The sequence below is a fragment of the Pogoniulus pusillus genome, chromosome 24 (assembly GCF_015220805.1).
Source record: "Pogoniulus pusillus isolate bPogPus1 chromosome 24, bPogPus1.pri, whole genome shotgun sequence".
Taxonomy (NCBI): Eukaryota; Metazoa; Chordata; class Aves; order Piciformes; family Lybiidae; genus Pogoniulus; species Pogoniulus pusillus.
The window spans coordinates 2,659,299-2,674,809 of NC_087287.1; the positions used below are offsets into that span (position 1 = coordinate 2,659,299).

Genomic DNA, 15,511 nt, shown 5'->3' on the forward strand with positions numbered 1-15,511 from the left:
TTCAAGCAGTGACTGTGTTAGTGTGCTGTACTTCTCAGTTTATACATGTTTTGCATTCTTTTTGCTGCCTTGTTTGCTGCTCTGGAGTGAGGTGGCTTTAGTCACCTGGATCAGGGGTGCCAGGAGGATTTCCCTCCACAGGCTGCATAAGTCATCAGCTGTGGTACTGGGAAAGCATTTAAAATGTACAACTCTGATTCATGCACATTCCTGTGCTTAAAATTCTAACAACAGGAAGGGTAATCCAGACAGCACACCAAGACTGGGATCAGTTTAAGTCCTCTCAGCAGCACAAGCAGATTGAATGTTACTGCTCCTGGGAGAAGTTGCCAGGCTGCCCCTGCCCCGGAGGCTTGTGTGAGGAAATGTTTGGCCTTTCTGCTCCTCAGTGCTGGCCTGGCTGCTTTGCCCAAAGCTGCAGCAGCCACCTGCTTCCCAGGGCTGGCTGCAGGAGAGGCTGCAGAGCTGCTGGCCATGCTTCCTTAAAACAGGCAGCAGAGCTGCTGTCCTGGGCAGCTGCTGAGTTTGCACTAGCTCAGGGCTAGCCCTGTGTGACCATAGGGCCTCTCCTCAGTAATAGTCCTGCAGAAGCAGCTTCTCACATAAGTCAGTCTGAGCACTTCAGCTGTTGGCTTTACAGTCAGGATATCTGTGTTCTTATTTCAGTACTCTCCCATAATGTGCCACTTGTTTCTCTTGAATGTTGGTGCTGTGCTGGGAGGTGACCTGAGCTGAGTTTTGTGCTGAACCTGTTTTGGAGTTCTCTTATAGGATAGCTTCAGAGCCACAATCCCAACCAACGTCCCTGTAATGTTCTGTACTTTGCCTGTAATGTTTACCTTTAAGTGTCCTTGGTCTCCTGACTGTATTTGCAGGAGTCCAATAGTGTTGTTAAAGTGAAAAGGTGTATGTTAGGGAGTTTTAAACAGGATTCTAGGTAAATTTAAGTTGATATTGCTGTTCTTGATCTTGTCTTCACATCTCCATGACATGAGCATCTGTAATCTAGAGGTTATCCACTGTTAATCCTTTAGCAACAAAAAAGCTAATTCAATTTCTAGCAAGCAACCCCAGGGATAATTGAACTTTCATAACTGAGGCAGCAAAGCTCTGGCTGAGAGACCCTGACAGAAAGTAACCTAGCAGATGTTTGAAGCAGGAAGACTCTGTGATGCTGACATGTTTTTGCTTGTCACAGTTTGAAATAGGTTTCTGTGACTGCAAGGTTACAACCAGGTAGTACAGACAGAGTATGCTGTGTCTCACAGCTTGTTTTGCCCTTCAGAGTACCATCCTTGAAGATGTTATGTGGCTGAGTTTTTTGGTTTCCAGGTTTTGCTTTTGCTTGTTCATAGTTCCATGCCTTCCAGATGCACAGATTTTTTTTTGCTACAATAACCTTTTAAACTATGGAATGTACTTATGTGAATCTGCCTTCTTTTAATGTTCCTTAGGGGAGGACTGCAATGGACCTTTATCTGAAACGGTTTCCTCTGCAGGATCAGAAGTCCCAAGCAGCTCTGAGGTAAGGTACAGTACCAATGGTGCTTAATGTACTACTAGTAGGAGTAACTACTACTGATAGGAAGAAAGAGGAAGAGTTGCAATGGAAGAGAGAATTACTTTCTGAAGCAGCATTTCTTTTAGGCTGTCATATTTTCTTCCTCTAGTGTTTTCAACAAGCAAAACCACAAATGAAACATTCAGACTCACTGAGTCTCAGAAGGAAATTAACATAGTGTTAGTGCTACAACACAGTACTAGTAGAAAATAGAGTGGACCTAGAAATGTTTCCAGCATCAGTCTGAAATGAAAATCACACAATCATGTAATGTTTTGGCAACTGGAGAAACAATGCTTCTACACAAACCAAACCCAACCCTATCCATGGTTCAGTAGGGCTATCTTCTCTAATCTGTAGAGGAGTAGAATCATAGAATCAACCAGGTTGGAAGAGACCTCCAAGATCATCGAGTCCAACCTAGCACCCAGCCCTGTCCAGTCAACCAGACCATGGCACTTAGTGCCTCATCCAGGCTTGTCTTCAACACCTCCAGGGACAGTGACTCCACCACCTCCCTGGGCAGCCCATTCCAATGCCAATCACTCTCTCTGCCAACAACTTCCTCCCAACATCCAGCCTAGACCTCCCCTGGCACAACTTGAGGCTGTGTCCCCTTGTTCTGGTGCTGCTTGCCTGGCAGCAGAGCCCAACCCCACCTGGCTACAGCCTCCCTGCAGGGAGCTGCAGGCAGCAATGAGCTCTGCCCTGAGCCTCCTCTGCTGCAGGCTGCAAACCCCCAGCTCTCTCAGCTTCTCCTCACAGGGCTGTGCTCCAGGCCCCTCACCAGCTTTGTTGCCCTTCTTTGGAATAAGTGGTTTGGACTTGAGCAACAATGCCAGTAAAGCAAAAGGGAAGGTGAAAACCAGCCTGTCAGCACACCTATAGAAGTCAGGTGAAATCCAGGACTCAAAAAGAAGTGAGTCTCCAATCAATGGTGTGTTTCTGCCCTCTAGTTTACTGCTTCTTGCCTACATTCCTCTGGTTTTATTCTGTCTGCTTCTTGTTGAGTCTCCTTAACTTGCTTTTAATCTCCCACAAGGACAAAAGAAAGAAGATCTCCTGGAGTTCAACAGCTTTTCATATTACAAGCCTTATAGCATGAATCATTTCTTGATGCTTTGTCATGCAGGGAAGCAAGGAGAGGTTTTCAACAAACAGCAGACTGGAGAGGAAAAACAAACCAAACTAAGGCTGTGATAGGGATATTTTCAGATAAGCACTGCAGTGGGGACTGCTCCAAATGATGTTGTTAAATCAGTAATTTGTAGGCAGCCACTTCTGTTAGGGACAGGCATCTGACCTAATTGAGTTTCTGTGTAGAATCTACCTGAATCAGTCTTTGTGTAGTTCCTATTCCAAGAAATACATAAATGCCCCTGAAAGGCCTTTCAAGCAAATTGGAAAATGAATGAAATAAAATGTTAGGATCTGGTTTCCCTCTGTGCTTTGTATTCATACAGAGAGAGTCCTAGGAAAACAAAAAGGCACAGTTTTGCTTTCATAGCACAGTGCATCTCTGCTCAGTGATTCGAATTAGTTGCAAAATAAATGGGGTTGAAGCCCACTGACAAAGTAGAATCATAGAATCAACCAGGTTGGAAGAGACCTCCAAGCTTATCCAGTCCAACCTAGCACCCAGCCCTAGTCAGTCAACCAGACCATGGCATTAAGTGCCCCAGCCAGGCTTGGCTTCAACACCTCCAGGAAGGGTGACTCCACCACCTCCCTGGGCAGCCCATTCCAATGCCAATCACTCTCTCTGCCAGCAACTTCCTCCTAACATCCAGCCTAGACCTGCCCTGGCACAGCTTGAGGCTGTGTCCCCTTGTTCTATTGCTGGGTGCCTGGGAGAAGAGCCCAACCCCACCTGGCTACAGCCTCCCTGCAGTGAGCTGCAGACAGCAATGAGCTCTGCCCTGAGCCTCCTCTTCTGCAGGCTAAACAAGCCCAGCTCCCTCAGCCTCTCCTCATAGGGTTTGTGTTCCAGGCCCTGCACCAGCCTTGTCGCCCTTCTCTGGACACATTCCAGCACCTCAACATCTCTCTTGAGTTGAGGGGCCCAGAACTGGACACAGCACTCAAGGTGTGGACTGACCAGTGTGGAGTGCGGGGGAAGAATAACCTCCCTTGTCCTGCTGGCCACACTGCTCCTGAGCCAGGCCAGGATGCCATTGGCTCTCTTGGCCACCTGGGCACACTGCTGCCTCATCTTCAGCCTACTATCCACCAGTACCCCCAGGTCCCTTTCTTCCTGGCTGCTCTCAGCCGCTCTGTCCCCAGCCTGTAGCGCTGCATAAGAGGAAAGAAGGTCAGTTAAATGAAGATTAGAAGAAGGGTTAAAAGATGGAATTTGTGTTAAATTTCCTGATAGCAAATTTTTTAGACCATTCAAGTGGGATAATTGTAAATGAGTACAGATTTTGTGGAAGATGGACTCACTGGTCCATAGTTTATCCACATCAGTAAGAGATGCTTGCAGAGGACTGTTGATATGTCTGCTCTTACAGTTAAGAGGTTGAAAGTAACTGAAAATGTTCACTTTGTAAGTCTGTGGACCCTGAGTTTCTCACTCTCAAAAGGCAGGTGGCTGCCATACTCAGAGTAAAGCCTCAGGGTTGTCCTGTTCCAGCTGTTGAGAGGGTAGGAATTCATTTTACACAGTTAGAGCTGAGATTTTCACCTTTGCTGCTGTTAATTTCACACCAGCAAAATGCCCACTAAAAATTCCTGTCAATTAGTATTTTCCATATTGTACCTTTGGGGGGGGATGGGGTGGGCAATCTGGGAGCAAGCTAGCTAAGCCAGCTTAGCAGAAATAAATTGGCAGAGCTCTCTCAAGTATATTAAAGCAATGCTTTTTTCTAAAATTAAGTCAGCTTTTTCGACCCTCTCTTTGAGAGCAGCAGGGGCTGCAGTTGTTCCAGCTAGACTGATTTTCTTTTCTTCCTGAACACTCTCCTCATTACTTTCTGTGCTTGTTCATTTTTCAGCTCAGACTGGTGGGTTGTCAAGTAGGGAGAAACATGAAACACTGTTATTACCAAATCAGTTCCAAACATCTAGAGGGAAATACACAAAGACTTGAGATTTCAACTCTAACTACACAAATCAGCTGGAAAGGTGGGAGAAGAATTGGCTGGAAGGGTGCCAGTTTGGACAGAGCAGTGGATGTGCAGTGGGGAGGGCAGGAGCTGTAGGGCAGCAATGAAAAGCAAGGCTGCACTTCCACTGATGTCAGATTTTCAGCATATAATGACAGAAAAACTTTTCACTGAAGTCTTTCAGCCCTCAGTACTCTGCAAAGTGTGCAGATTTTCCTGGTGACATCACTGATGTGAGGATCAAACTTCCAAACCCAGTTGAGGCTATCTTAGGATAAGAGCACAGCTATTTATACTTGTACTGTTTCTCACCTGGATTCCTTGCCAAAAACCAGATCAGCCTTTCTGTGTTTATTTCACTGAGTTCTAAAAAGGGCATTTTTTATCTTAGGTAAGCAAATACTCAGAGATAGCATCATTAAGCAAGAGTGTAAAGATGTGTGTCTGTATGGCTTACACTGTAAACAGGACTAAAACCAGTGTCTGTGTTTCAGAAAAACGATGGGAATGGATCCAAGTTGTTTCACTCAAGTCAAATTATGACAAAAGTGAGAAATGGTCATTTCTAAATTAAAAAAATAAAAAGATTGACAGTACTTTGTGAAAGTTGGGTTTGGGGAAGTGCACTGCTGGAATGGCTACAACTCCAAAAGCCAAGAAATGATGCTGCAGTAATGAAATGAAGTTAGTATTCTGCTCCTGCTGAAAGTCAGTGCAACTCCCTAGAGGACTGCCATACCTGCATAGTGTGCTTGCAGCCTTTGGGTGCACTGTTTAAAGCTGTCAGTGATTTGTTTTCAGAGGCAAAGCAAGAGTGTGAGAGATTATTGACTAATGTAAGCCATTGTTCCTTCCAGTAGCAAAGCTTGATCTCAAAATCCCTTCCTCATGCAATTACACAGCTGAGGGCAGGACTCCAGATAGAAGGGAATGGAATCATAGAATCAAGCAGATTGGAAGAGACCTCCAAGATCATCCCGTCCAACCTAGCACCCAGCCCTGTGTCCCCTCATTTTCTTGCTGACTGCCTGGGAGAAGAGCCCAACCCCACCTGGCTCCAGCCTCCCTTCGGGTCATGGTAGACAGCAATGAGGTCAACCCTGAGCCTCCTCTGCTGCAGGCTGCACACCCCCAGCTCCCTCAGCCTCTCTTCACAGGGCTGTGCTCCAGGACCCTCCCCAGCTTCATTGCCCTTCTCTGGACACTTCCAGTACCTCAAACATATAGTTCATGGACACATCCATAGCTGTGCTCTGCAGTCCACTCTGCTCTTGGTATCCCTGTCACCCAAGTGTGGAGCCTGGCCAGAGGATGTTGCAGAACCCTCCAGACCCACACAGAGGAAAATAATGAGTGCCCAGATCCTCTGTGGTGTGAATCAGGGTAGAACCTCTACAGGTGTGGATCAGAACTGGAAGCTGGGGAGCCCTGACTGCTCTCAGGCATAATAGCTACAGCTGCTGACACCAATTTGCCTTATCTACATTGAGTTCAGTGATTTGTCTCCTGACATTTGCTTTCATTCAGCATAGTGGTACCATCACAGTTTCTGTTGAAAAAATACCCAAGGGGCACCACATTTGCTCAGAGCACAAGTGCAGCCATCTATCCTCTGCACATTTGCTGTGCTATTAAAAGCAGGAAAAGTTCTGGTTAAAGGTTGCTCTCCATCAGCTTACAAATGCTAATCTGTGCCAAGTTGATTAGATGGTATATTTTGTAATGGCAATGCTGAGGATTGGTCTGCAGCTCTTAATAATGAAGTTGTTGTTAATAATTAAAACCCAATCTGTGCAATGTGAAACTCAAATGACACAGGCTGGAGCCCAGCTTGGCTGAGGAGGTTTTTCTGAGCTTCTCCAAGAGCTTAAGCCAGCAGCTACACTGTTTCTTCTGAACTAGCCTTTTATTTTAAAGCATCCTTTGCACCATTGCTAACAACATTGTTTTTCCCATGATGCCACTGGCAGGGCCTAAACAGCACTGAGACTACTTTACTCATCCCTGAACATCAAGTGGTAAGCAGTGAGCAGCATTCATGCTTCCTTGCATGAATTTGTGTGGCGTCTTCTATTACATTATGCCAAGAAGTCCCTCAGCAGAAAATTTTCCAGTTTCATGGAAGCCATCCTTCCCAAAAGAATTGCATCTTTCTGATCCAGGAAAATGAATGTGGGTTTTGCATCTCTTCTCAGTGATGGCTCAAATGAAAAGCTTCAAACAAATTGAAAGAGAAGAGACAAAAATTGGAGAGTTAAGATTGGTGGAGAAAACTGGAAAGTTTGCCTTTTTTGGGTCATTGTTTGGTTTGGTGGGCTACAGGGATGTGTTCTGACTGTGGTGGCGTTAACAAACCTGGGGTTTCTCTTTGTCCTGGTAGTCTGGAGGGCTCTGTGAGTCAGCATGATACTTGAAAATGTTTGAAAGAGCAAGAGACAAACACCAACATCATTTGAAATCATAGAATCAACCAGTTTGGAAGAGACCTCCAAGATCATCCAGTCCAACCTAGCAACCAGCCCTAGCCAGTCAACCAGACCATGGCACTAAGTGCCATGAACACCTCCAGGGATGGTGACTTCACCACCTCCCTGGGCAGCCCATTCCAAAGCCAATCACTCTCTCTGTAAAAAACTTCCTCCTAACATCCAGCCTATACTTCCCCTGGCACAGCTTGAGACTGTGTCCCCTTGTTCTATTGCTGCTTGCCTGGGAGAAGAAACCAACCCATATCCTGGCTACAACCTCCCTTCTGGTAGTTGTAGCCTTTTTTTTTTCTTCTTATTGTAGTAAGAGTGAAGGAAAAACTCAAAATATCAATGAAGAAGACAAGGCTAAATAATTATATTAACTGTCAAATATATTAAAAAAACCCATTTTTCTAATGGAGGAAAAAAATATCAAAAATGAAGCTAACCAAAGTACATGCTGAGATATAGTACAACTGTCTGCTTGCTTCCATTGGGCTCTGGTGTCTTACATTAACACATGTGCTGTCTTAACACACTTTTCATTTTCCTTTGTCCTGTTCTAGTCTATTGTGTCCTTTCATCTGGAGAGGCTTTACCTGTGTGTTCAAACTGCAGTGCAAATACCTTGGTGCCTTAAATCTGCTTTGTAGTGCATGTTTTCAAGCTTTCAGATGTTGGTGTGGTCCAGTATTGGAACACCAGCGTGGTAAAGGTGTAAAAAGAAGCTGCTGGAAGCGTGGAGGGATGGGGTGGGCTGGGGGGGGTGTGTGTGTTGGAGTGGGGAAGGTTGTAGTTTTATATGCAGCTTTGGAGCCTACCTGGCAGCTGGGATGTGTGGTGTTAGTACACTGTGAAGTGGGTAAGCACTTGAGCTACCTGGATTTCTCCAGTGAAGAATGCTGCAGAGAACTTCTGCAGAGGAGCTCTCTGGTATGATAGGAGCTGGGCTTACTGTGCATAAACCAGGAGTTTGCCTTTTTCATTTTCAGCAGAATGCCTTTCTGTTTGCTAGCTTGGGTAAAGGCATTTTTCAGGAGCTTTTGGGTTTGGAAATAAACTTTTATCAACAGCTACGTTTAGCATAGCAGCACTCAATCGGCTCATTGTTCCTATAGCTGTAAGTTTAATTCATTAAGAGGGGGGAGGGGAGAGATGCAAATATCCTGTGTCTCATTAAAAGTGATCATTTGGGCTTTAAGCCATTGGTTGTTTGCTACCCACTCAGTTTCTTGTATTTCAGCTCAGCTTTCAAGCCCTTTTATTTTTCTCTGTTTCTATACAAATTTCTCCTGAGTTCATTTAATTGCTTTGTAGTTTAATTATTTTGTTTTACATGGTCTGTAATAAAAGCTAATTTGTTTGTATGATTATCCAAGGTATGCAGTAAATAAAAGCCATTAGACTTGTAGACTGTATCTTGTAAACAAGCAAAGTATTGCAAATCCATTTTGTTTTGTAATTTCAGGCACTTTTCTTGTCTGGTAATGTAGGGCTCTGGTATATAGCAGCCAGATGTGCTCATGAGGGCCATGTTACTAACTATGTGCTGTCAGCCTAATGAAGCTCATGTCCTCGGTTCCTCCATCTCAGACTAGTGTTTGTTACTGCTTTGTTGCTGAAGCTGCTGTTCTAAACTACCCTTCCCACAAGGGGCTGTGAAAAGCAGAAGGGGGAAGGCTGCTGAAGTCTGAACCTGCAGTCCCAGGTCCCTGAGGCTGGACATGAGTGAAACCTTAAAGTTCAGGGAACTGAATCTGGGGAGGGAGTTTCTGAATGTAAGCCCTGAAGAAACCTGCGGTTTTCTGGCTGAATATTAACCTGAGAAGTATTGCCCCAAGCTAAGCTCTTCTGTTTTTGCAGTCTGGACATGGAGAAGGCTGGGATGCTGAGTAGCAAGGTGTATGTTGAGGAAGGTCCATTGCCTACAAGGAGAGGGCTGTGCTAAGCAGTCTGTGAGGGTGGAAATTCCCTTTGAGGTGAACAACCAGAAACAGAAACCCCTCTGAGACCTGTGCAAATATACCAGGTTAAAGTACTGAGGTATGATCCACAAACTACACTTGCTCTCCAGGTGCTGTGGCATCGTTAGAGCACCAGGGGCTCCCTGCCTCTGCTGACCAAGGTCAGCTGCCTGTGTTCTGGTGGTCATGGTTATCAGAGTTTGCCCCTCAGCCTCAGTCCAAAGCTGTTTCTTCTGGAGCACATTGTTAGTGTGATGTTGAGGCCACATCCAGCAGCTGGCTTTCCCCTCTCCTCTCTGCGGTGACTGCTTGTTTGATTTGGCCATAGAGGAGTGTGTCTGAGCCACCTGTGGGAGCAAAGTGGCCAGGAGCTGCTCAGCAAGCATTCAGCATTTGAATGTAGTGTGTGACCACCAGCCAGCACTTACACACTTCACCCAGAGCAGTGTGGGCAGAGCTGAAGGTGGGGTGGTGACAGCCTTGCTTCATCTTGAGCCCTGCCTTGTTTATTGCCACGCTGATGTCTTGGCTTTTCCTGCAACCTGTGCTCTTTGAGTCAGCATTTCCTTCCACAGGGCTTTAGTTTGTGTTTAACATGAGGCTGGCAAGTCTAGGCCCATGAGAGGTTATTTGAGTTGAACATGGTCCAGTGTCTTGAGCTCCACTGGGTGCCTAGACAGAAGTAACCCATGGGAGGTGACTAGAAATATGGATGCAGTTCTGTGTGGATCCAGTAAGCTTGCCCTCACGTAGGCAGGTGAAAAGAAACGTCTGCTCTTCGTGGTAGACCATTATAGCTGTCAATTAGCACAGCTGTCTGCAGGCTATGAAGTCCCTCCCTTCCTGCAGAGATAATTAGACTATTGAAGCTGGAGAGCTGCTACAGGAGGGCAGTATCTGATTTTGAACAAGTAGCTTTCAGCAGCTTGCTTTGTAGTTGATGGATTTATTCAGCTTTGGGCGAGTGCTGCTAATTACTGAAAACTCGCAGTTGAATCATTCCATGGAATGCTAAAGTGACCAGGACTGGGAGGGACCTCTGGAGGTCTCCCTGGCCAGCCTCCTACACAAGGCAAGGCTGACTCCAGTCTTAGCGCAGGTTGCTCACTCAGTGCCTTGCTTGTTCAAGCTGTGTGATCTCAGGATGGAGATTACACAGTTTCTCTGGACAACCTGTTGTACCTGTTCCTGCTCAACCACACCCTCACATCCAGTTGGAATTTCCCTTGTTGCAACTTGTGGCTGTTGCCTCTGGAGTTTTTCACCGTACACCTTGGGGCTCCATCCCTTCTGTAATTCCTCACTGGGTATCATTCAGCTATTCAGAAGCTTCTGCTTGCTCTCTGTGCTGAGTTGGGAAGTTTTAATTCAGCTCCCTGTGTTCCAGAGGGTGCATGTCACAGAATGTCTGCTGTGATGAGGTGTGGCTTCGTTCAGTAGCTGCAGGTTGTCTGAGATCAATTAATTTGAATACAGTTCTTCAAGGAGCTGTTAAGGAAGTAGAGGTACTAATGCAGACTCCTAAAATGTTAAGTGTGTTAGCCCTGGGAGTGCACAGGTATGCACAGACTGCATGAGTATGCAAGACTGATCTTGTTCTTGTGAAACCCACATGCAGCAAAATGGAGAGGGATAATTTATGGGTTTAATAAGCAGGCCTCTCACTGCCCACGACAGATAATCCTATGTGCAGAAGCAGAGGGAAGTGATAAGTAGTCTCCTTCTCAAAGCAGATGCAAAGATGACTGCTGCATCTTCGTAAATGAATAATCAGACCTTTTAATGACTGAGTAGGATCCTGATACATCTTAGTATGACTTCAGTTGCATGGAACAATCTAATTGTAATTGTGCTACCCATAGAATTTGGGAGCCTCCTTTGGCAGGAGTCTCTTGAAAAATAAATACTATTTATTGTTTCATTTTTCTTAGTGTATGAGGATTTTCTTCGTTTCCCTAAGACAAGGTCTGTGCTCATGCAATCTCTGCCTTTTTAACTTTGGAGGGATTTCATTATTAAAGTTGAGCCTGTGTGAGGATAATTTCATGTCCTGGGGTATGTGGCTATTATTACTTGTAATTTTGTCAGCCCTGGAGTTCTGTGGTTGCCATTCATCGTTCTGTGTCTCAGTGGGTCCAACCTAACAGACATGTACGTGCCCTATACATCAGCCAGTGCTTGGTGTGTTGCCTTTGCATTATGTTCAGTGAATTTTTTATTGTGTTCTTTGAAATCAGCTTAAAAGTGTTCAAATGCTGGCACTTAGCAACACCCAAGTTTAGCAGCAGAATGGGTGCCAGCACAGCTTTGCTTTTAACAAAGACATCATCATAGTCATGACACATGTGGGTGCTTTTGTTCCCCTGAGAGTTGGAGGCTTTTGCTGGCTGTAAGAACATGGATTTCTCACTGACTTCAGCTGGGATACGTGCTTGAAGTGGTTGGGTTGGGTTTTGGAGAGGACAAGAAGGCTTGCTAACTACTTGTTGGTTATTCTGACAGAGTGGAAGGAGATATAATCTGTTCCTGAAGCGACGTCTCAGGGTAAAACAGTGATGAGTGATATTGCAAGTGGCTGGAGTGGCTGCAGTAATAACTTGCTTCACTGTCTGATGCCTTCTGTTAACTGGGAGCAAGGTTCACAGCTGTAAAGTTCTCTGAGGAAGCACAGAATCCTTTTCACATGCATCATTGCATGGCTTTAGAGGGGAGAAGACAGATGCATAGCCTCTAAATTATTCTGTGTTTGTTCCAACTGTAATAAAATTAAGCCCAAATTCAGTCTTACATGAGCACAGCTTTGCTGATGGATGTGGTTTAAAGAGACCACCACCAACCTTCCTTAGCATGGAGTTCAGTTTACACCAGTGTGTGAGCTTCTTGAGAGCATTTTGTTGTGTGAGCCTCGACTTTTGTGAGCAGTTTGGTAGAGCTCAATATTGATATGATACTAAATCACATTACCTAATGTTATGTTTATTTCCCTAAGAATTAATAGTCTTTGTTTGCTTACCATTAGTTACTCTACCCCTAATGACTGGAAATGATGACTGTTGTTATTGTGACATTCTGGCATGCTGAGGATGCAAACATGGCCTCACTAGATCAGCTAGAATGCTGATTTCCCTGTGGCACTGATACATGACGTTAGGCTTCAGTTTATCTCCTCAGGAAAACAAACACTCAGCTCTCAAGTGTAACCCCTGTGTTGTTTGTGTGCATTTACCTGTGCAGTCATTGCTGTGATGTATTTCTCCATGCTAATTTGTTCAGTGAGTCTTATTATGTAGAAGAAAATGCATGGATTTTACCTTTTGCTACCTGCTCCAAGTGCCCTCGCCTGGTTTTTGTGCAGAGTGGCATTCTGGCTAAGTGCAGAGGGAGATCCTGCTGCCAGGTGACACTTGCCTTGGTCACTGATGCCACATTGAAGGCTGTGCAGTGATAGCCTTGTTCACAGGTGTTGCTACACTAGCATACAATTCTTCCTGTACCAGTTACTTACATGCAGTGTTTGTGGTTATATGAACAGTTAATTTTGCAGCTATCTTAACAGATTTAACTCTTGTAACTTGGCCAACTGTAACTTCAGCTGTGCAGGAACTGAAGCAGTGAAGCAGTTTTAGGGCACTTGTTTGTGTTCTGTTATGGCTGTGAACAGCAGCGCTCGGGTTTTTTTAATCCTGTGCCTGTGTCTTCCACAGATTGATAAAAGACATCAAAGCAAAGATTCTATTTTCTTCAGAGATGGTGTCAGGAGAATTGATTTTGTTCTCTCCTATGTGGATGATCTCAATAAGGAGTGGGAAAAAAAGTTGGTAAGTTTCTCTTTTTAAGGTTCTCTGAAGTCCTGCCAATCATAAGCTGAATATCAGTTACTAAGCCTTTCAAATCTAGCTAAAAACTTGATCACTGTGCCAAAAGCCCTTCCATGCACTGACGTTTCTGAGATTTACTGTTGTGATTAGGGCCTGATTTTGTAAGATTTGGGGGGATTCATTTACAGAATTGATCATTCTCCACTGCTTAGTCTGGTCAATAGTCAGTGCTAAGTAATCCAAATTTTGCCTTCTTCACTGCACAGCCTTATAGGTAGCTGTGGCTGTGGTTAAACTGCGTCTATAAACAGTTAAATAGAGGAAGCTTCTTTTAAACAAGCAAAACATTACAAAAATGGGATGTAGCACGTTTTTTTTCCCTATCTTTTGAGTTCAGTTAGAGCAGAAATGAATGCAAGAATCCATGAATTTTCCTTTTAGGACTTTGTGTTTTTTTTTTTCCCAAAATTATTATCCTCTGATCAAAGTAAACACAAAGATCCTCTTTAAGCCCTTCCCTGAGCTTGACTTGCTCCCTACCTATGTGTATTCATTCTGTTTAAAGTGGCTTTGATAAAAGACCTCCTGTGTAAGAGAGCATACAGGTGCCAGTCAGCAATCATCCCTGAACTTCCCAGCAAGCTGCAGTTGCCTGCATGATAGCAGTAGGTCAAACAATCAGTGAGTGACATGTAATTGCTCCTTACTCACATTGACACTTGAGCTCTAACTTGACCACTAGGTAAATGAAAGCTATTTTAAGAAATTGGGTAGTATGAGATGCAGTCAAGGTGAACAACAAATTCTATGTAAGCATAATGTTTAAAACATAATCATTCTTTCTTTAAAAACAAACCCAAACAAATCAGCAAACAACAAACCCAGCACAAAACTAAACCCCACTTCATTCTCCTGTAATTGCATTAGTCTGAAAGATAAAACTTTCTGAAGCAAGCTAATTATGCAGAGGCTTATGACAAAATCAGCATCAAAACCCGAGGTCTGTGAAGTAAAGAATGTTTCTCATCTGTAGTGTTTCATAATTAAAATGTCTTGTTTCCTTTGAACAAAACCTGCACAGTTGGGCTGCAACCAAAAAAAACCAGCTTAGATTCCTTGCTGAAGGAATTGCTGCCTCTTTTCCTTAAGGACTTAGACCACATTTGCATATGGACAGCCTAATGCAGGACACATGTTCTTGTTACTTCAAGCAGTGCTTTTCCCAGCTCAGGCACCTCACACTCTGCATTACTCAGCTAGCCATGTTCAGATTTGCTTGGGAGACTGGGTTTGTGTTGCAGCTATGGTAGCAGAGGTCAAGGCATAACTCAGTATGCCTTCTGTCAAGGCATGCTTTTGCCAAACCCACACTAACTCTTTGTCAGGCTGCAATTCCAGCTAGATTCCTCCTCCTGCTGTAAAGCAAGATGCACTTGAAAGGAGAGACCAATCAGTGTAGAGAAAACAAGCTTACCCATGCAAAATATGTGAAAGCAGCTCTCAAAATAAACTTTTCCATTAGTCATACTCAAGGAACAGGAGGGAAGAAATGGAGACTATTTAGGTAATGTTTCAAGTGGGAAGGAAAATGGGCCAGATGCTCAGTCTAGTCATTTGTATTGTGCACAGCAATTTCCTTCTCGCTGGTTTATAGATCATTAGGGGATGGCAGGACTCTTTGCCAGACCAAAGGTGATGTGTATGAGAGTCATTATTGACTGAAGGGTTCCCATGGGGAAGAACCCAAGGACTGGTAGCTAATAATGAAGTTCCTCATGGAGGTAAAAATGCACTTAGAAAGAAACATCTTTCCTGCAAAACAGTGGAAGGTCTGTATCAGCTTGTGTGGGATTTAATTCTGTCTGCTACTTGCAAAAGAGTTTGTGGCCTCATGAGGAAGGCTTTTGGTGTGTGGCCCTGTAGGTTGGCTCTGCAGACCCAGAATGGACAGGCATGAAGATACCAATGGTATGGCACAGCCTGCAAATTACAGGACAAACATCATTTTCTTCTGTCCAGCAGAGGCCTTGATGAATTGAAATTGCCTGTAAATTAATGCAGACTTCTTAGCTTAGAAGCAGTGTGTTGTTCTCTTTGGGATGAAACAGGCAGTGATGCAGTGCAGCCCTTGGGATGTGCCGGGCACGCTGCACAGTTGCCACAGGAAAGAGAAGTCAGTTTCTTGTTCTACACTGCAATCATACAGCAAAGTGTAACAGCTAAGAATAGAAATGTTCACAGGAAGAGAACAACAGTTGTGACAAATGGGTTTGTTTCCTTGTCTCAAGGAAGCAGCTTTATTCTGGGCTTCTAAGAGAGATGAATGACTGCTTTGTGTGTTCCAACATAGCCCTGATACAGCTGTGAGGGTTGCCCTGTTCATCATCCCCAACAAATGCATGAACTTCTTTGATGTTCCCAAGAAACTTTACAGCCTAAACTGTTTTGAACTTGCCCTCTAAAAGCTACATGACTACATCCTAGCCACCAAGTCTCTTAAGTAATACTTAGGGCAATGTTTTTGTGAGACAATGCTTTCTATTTTTCCTTAAAGCCTCTAGCAGATGAGAGGAAGTGTTTTACCCAGGTGTGAGTT

The 15,511-nt window shown here is 44.4% G+C and overlaps 1 protein-coding gene across 1 annotated transcript in view; it reads left to right on the forward strand.

The window, feature by feature from the left end:
• The window catches only part of ANO5 (anoctamin 5), a 58,003-nt gene that overhangs the window by 11,798 nt on the left and 30,694 nt on the right, over window positions 1–15,511 (forward strand). Inside the window, exons 3-5 of the mRNA XM_064163066.1 lie at window positions 1,455–1,525; window positions 6,636–6,683; window positions 12,802–12,915. Of these exons, the coding sequence (XP_064019136.1) occupies window positions 1,455–1,525; window positions 6,636–6,683; window positions 12,802–12,915 (233 nt within the window). The remainder of the gene's footprint in view (window positions 1–1,454; window positions 1,526–6,635; window positions 6,684–12,801; window positions 12,916–15,511) is intronic.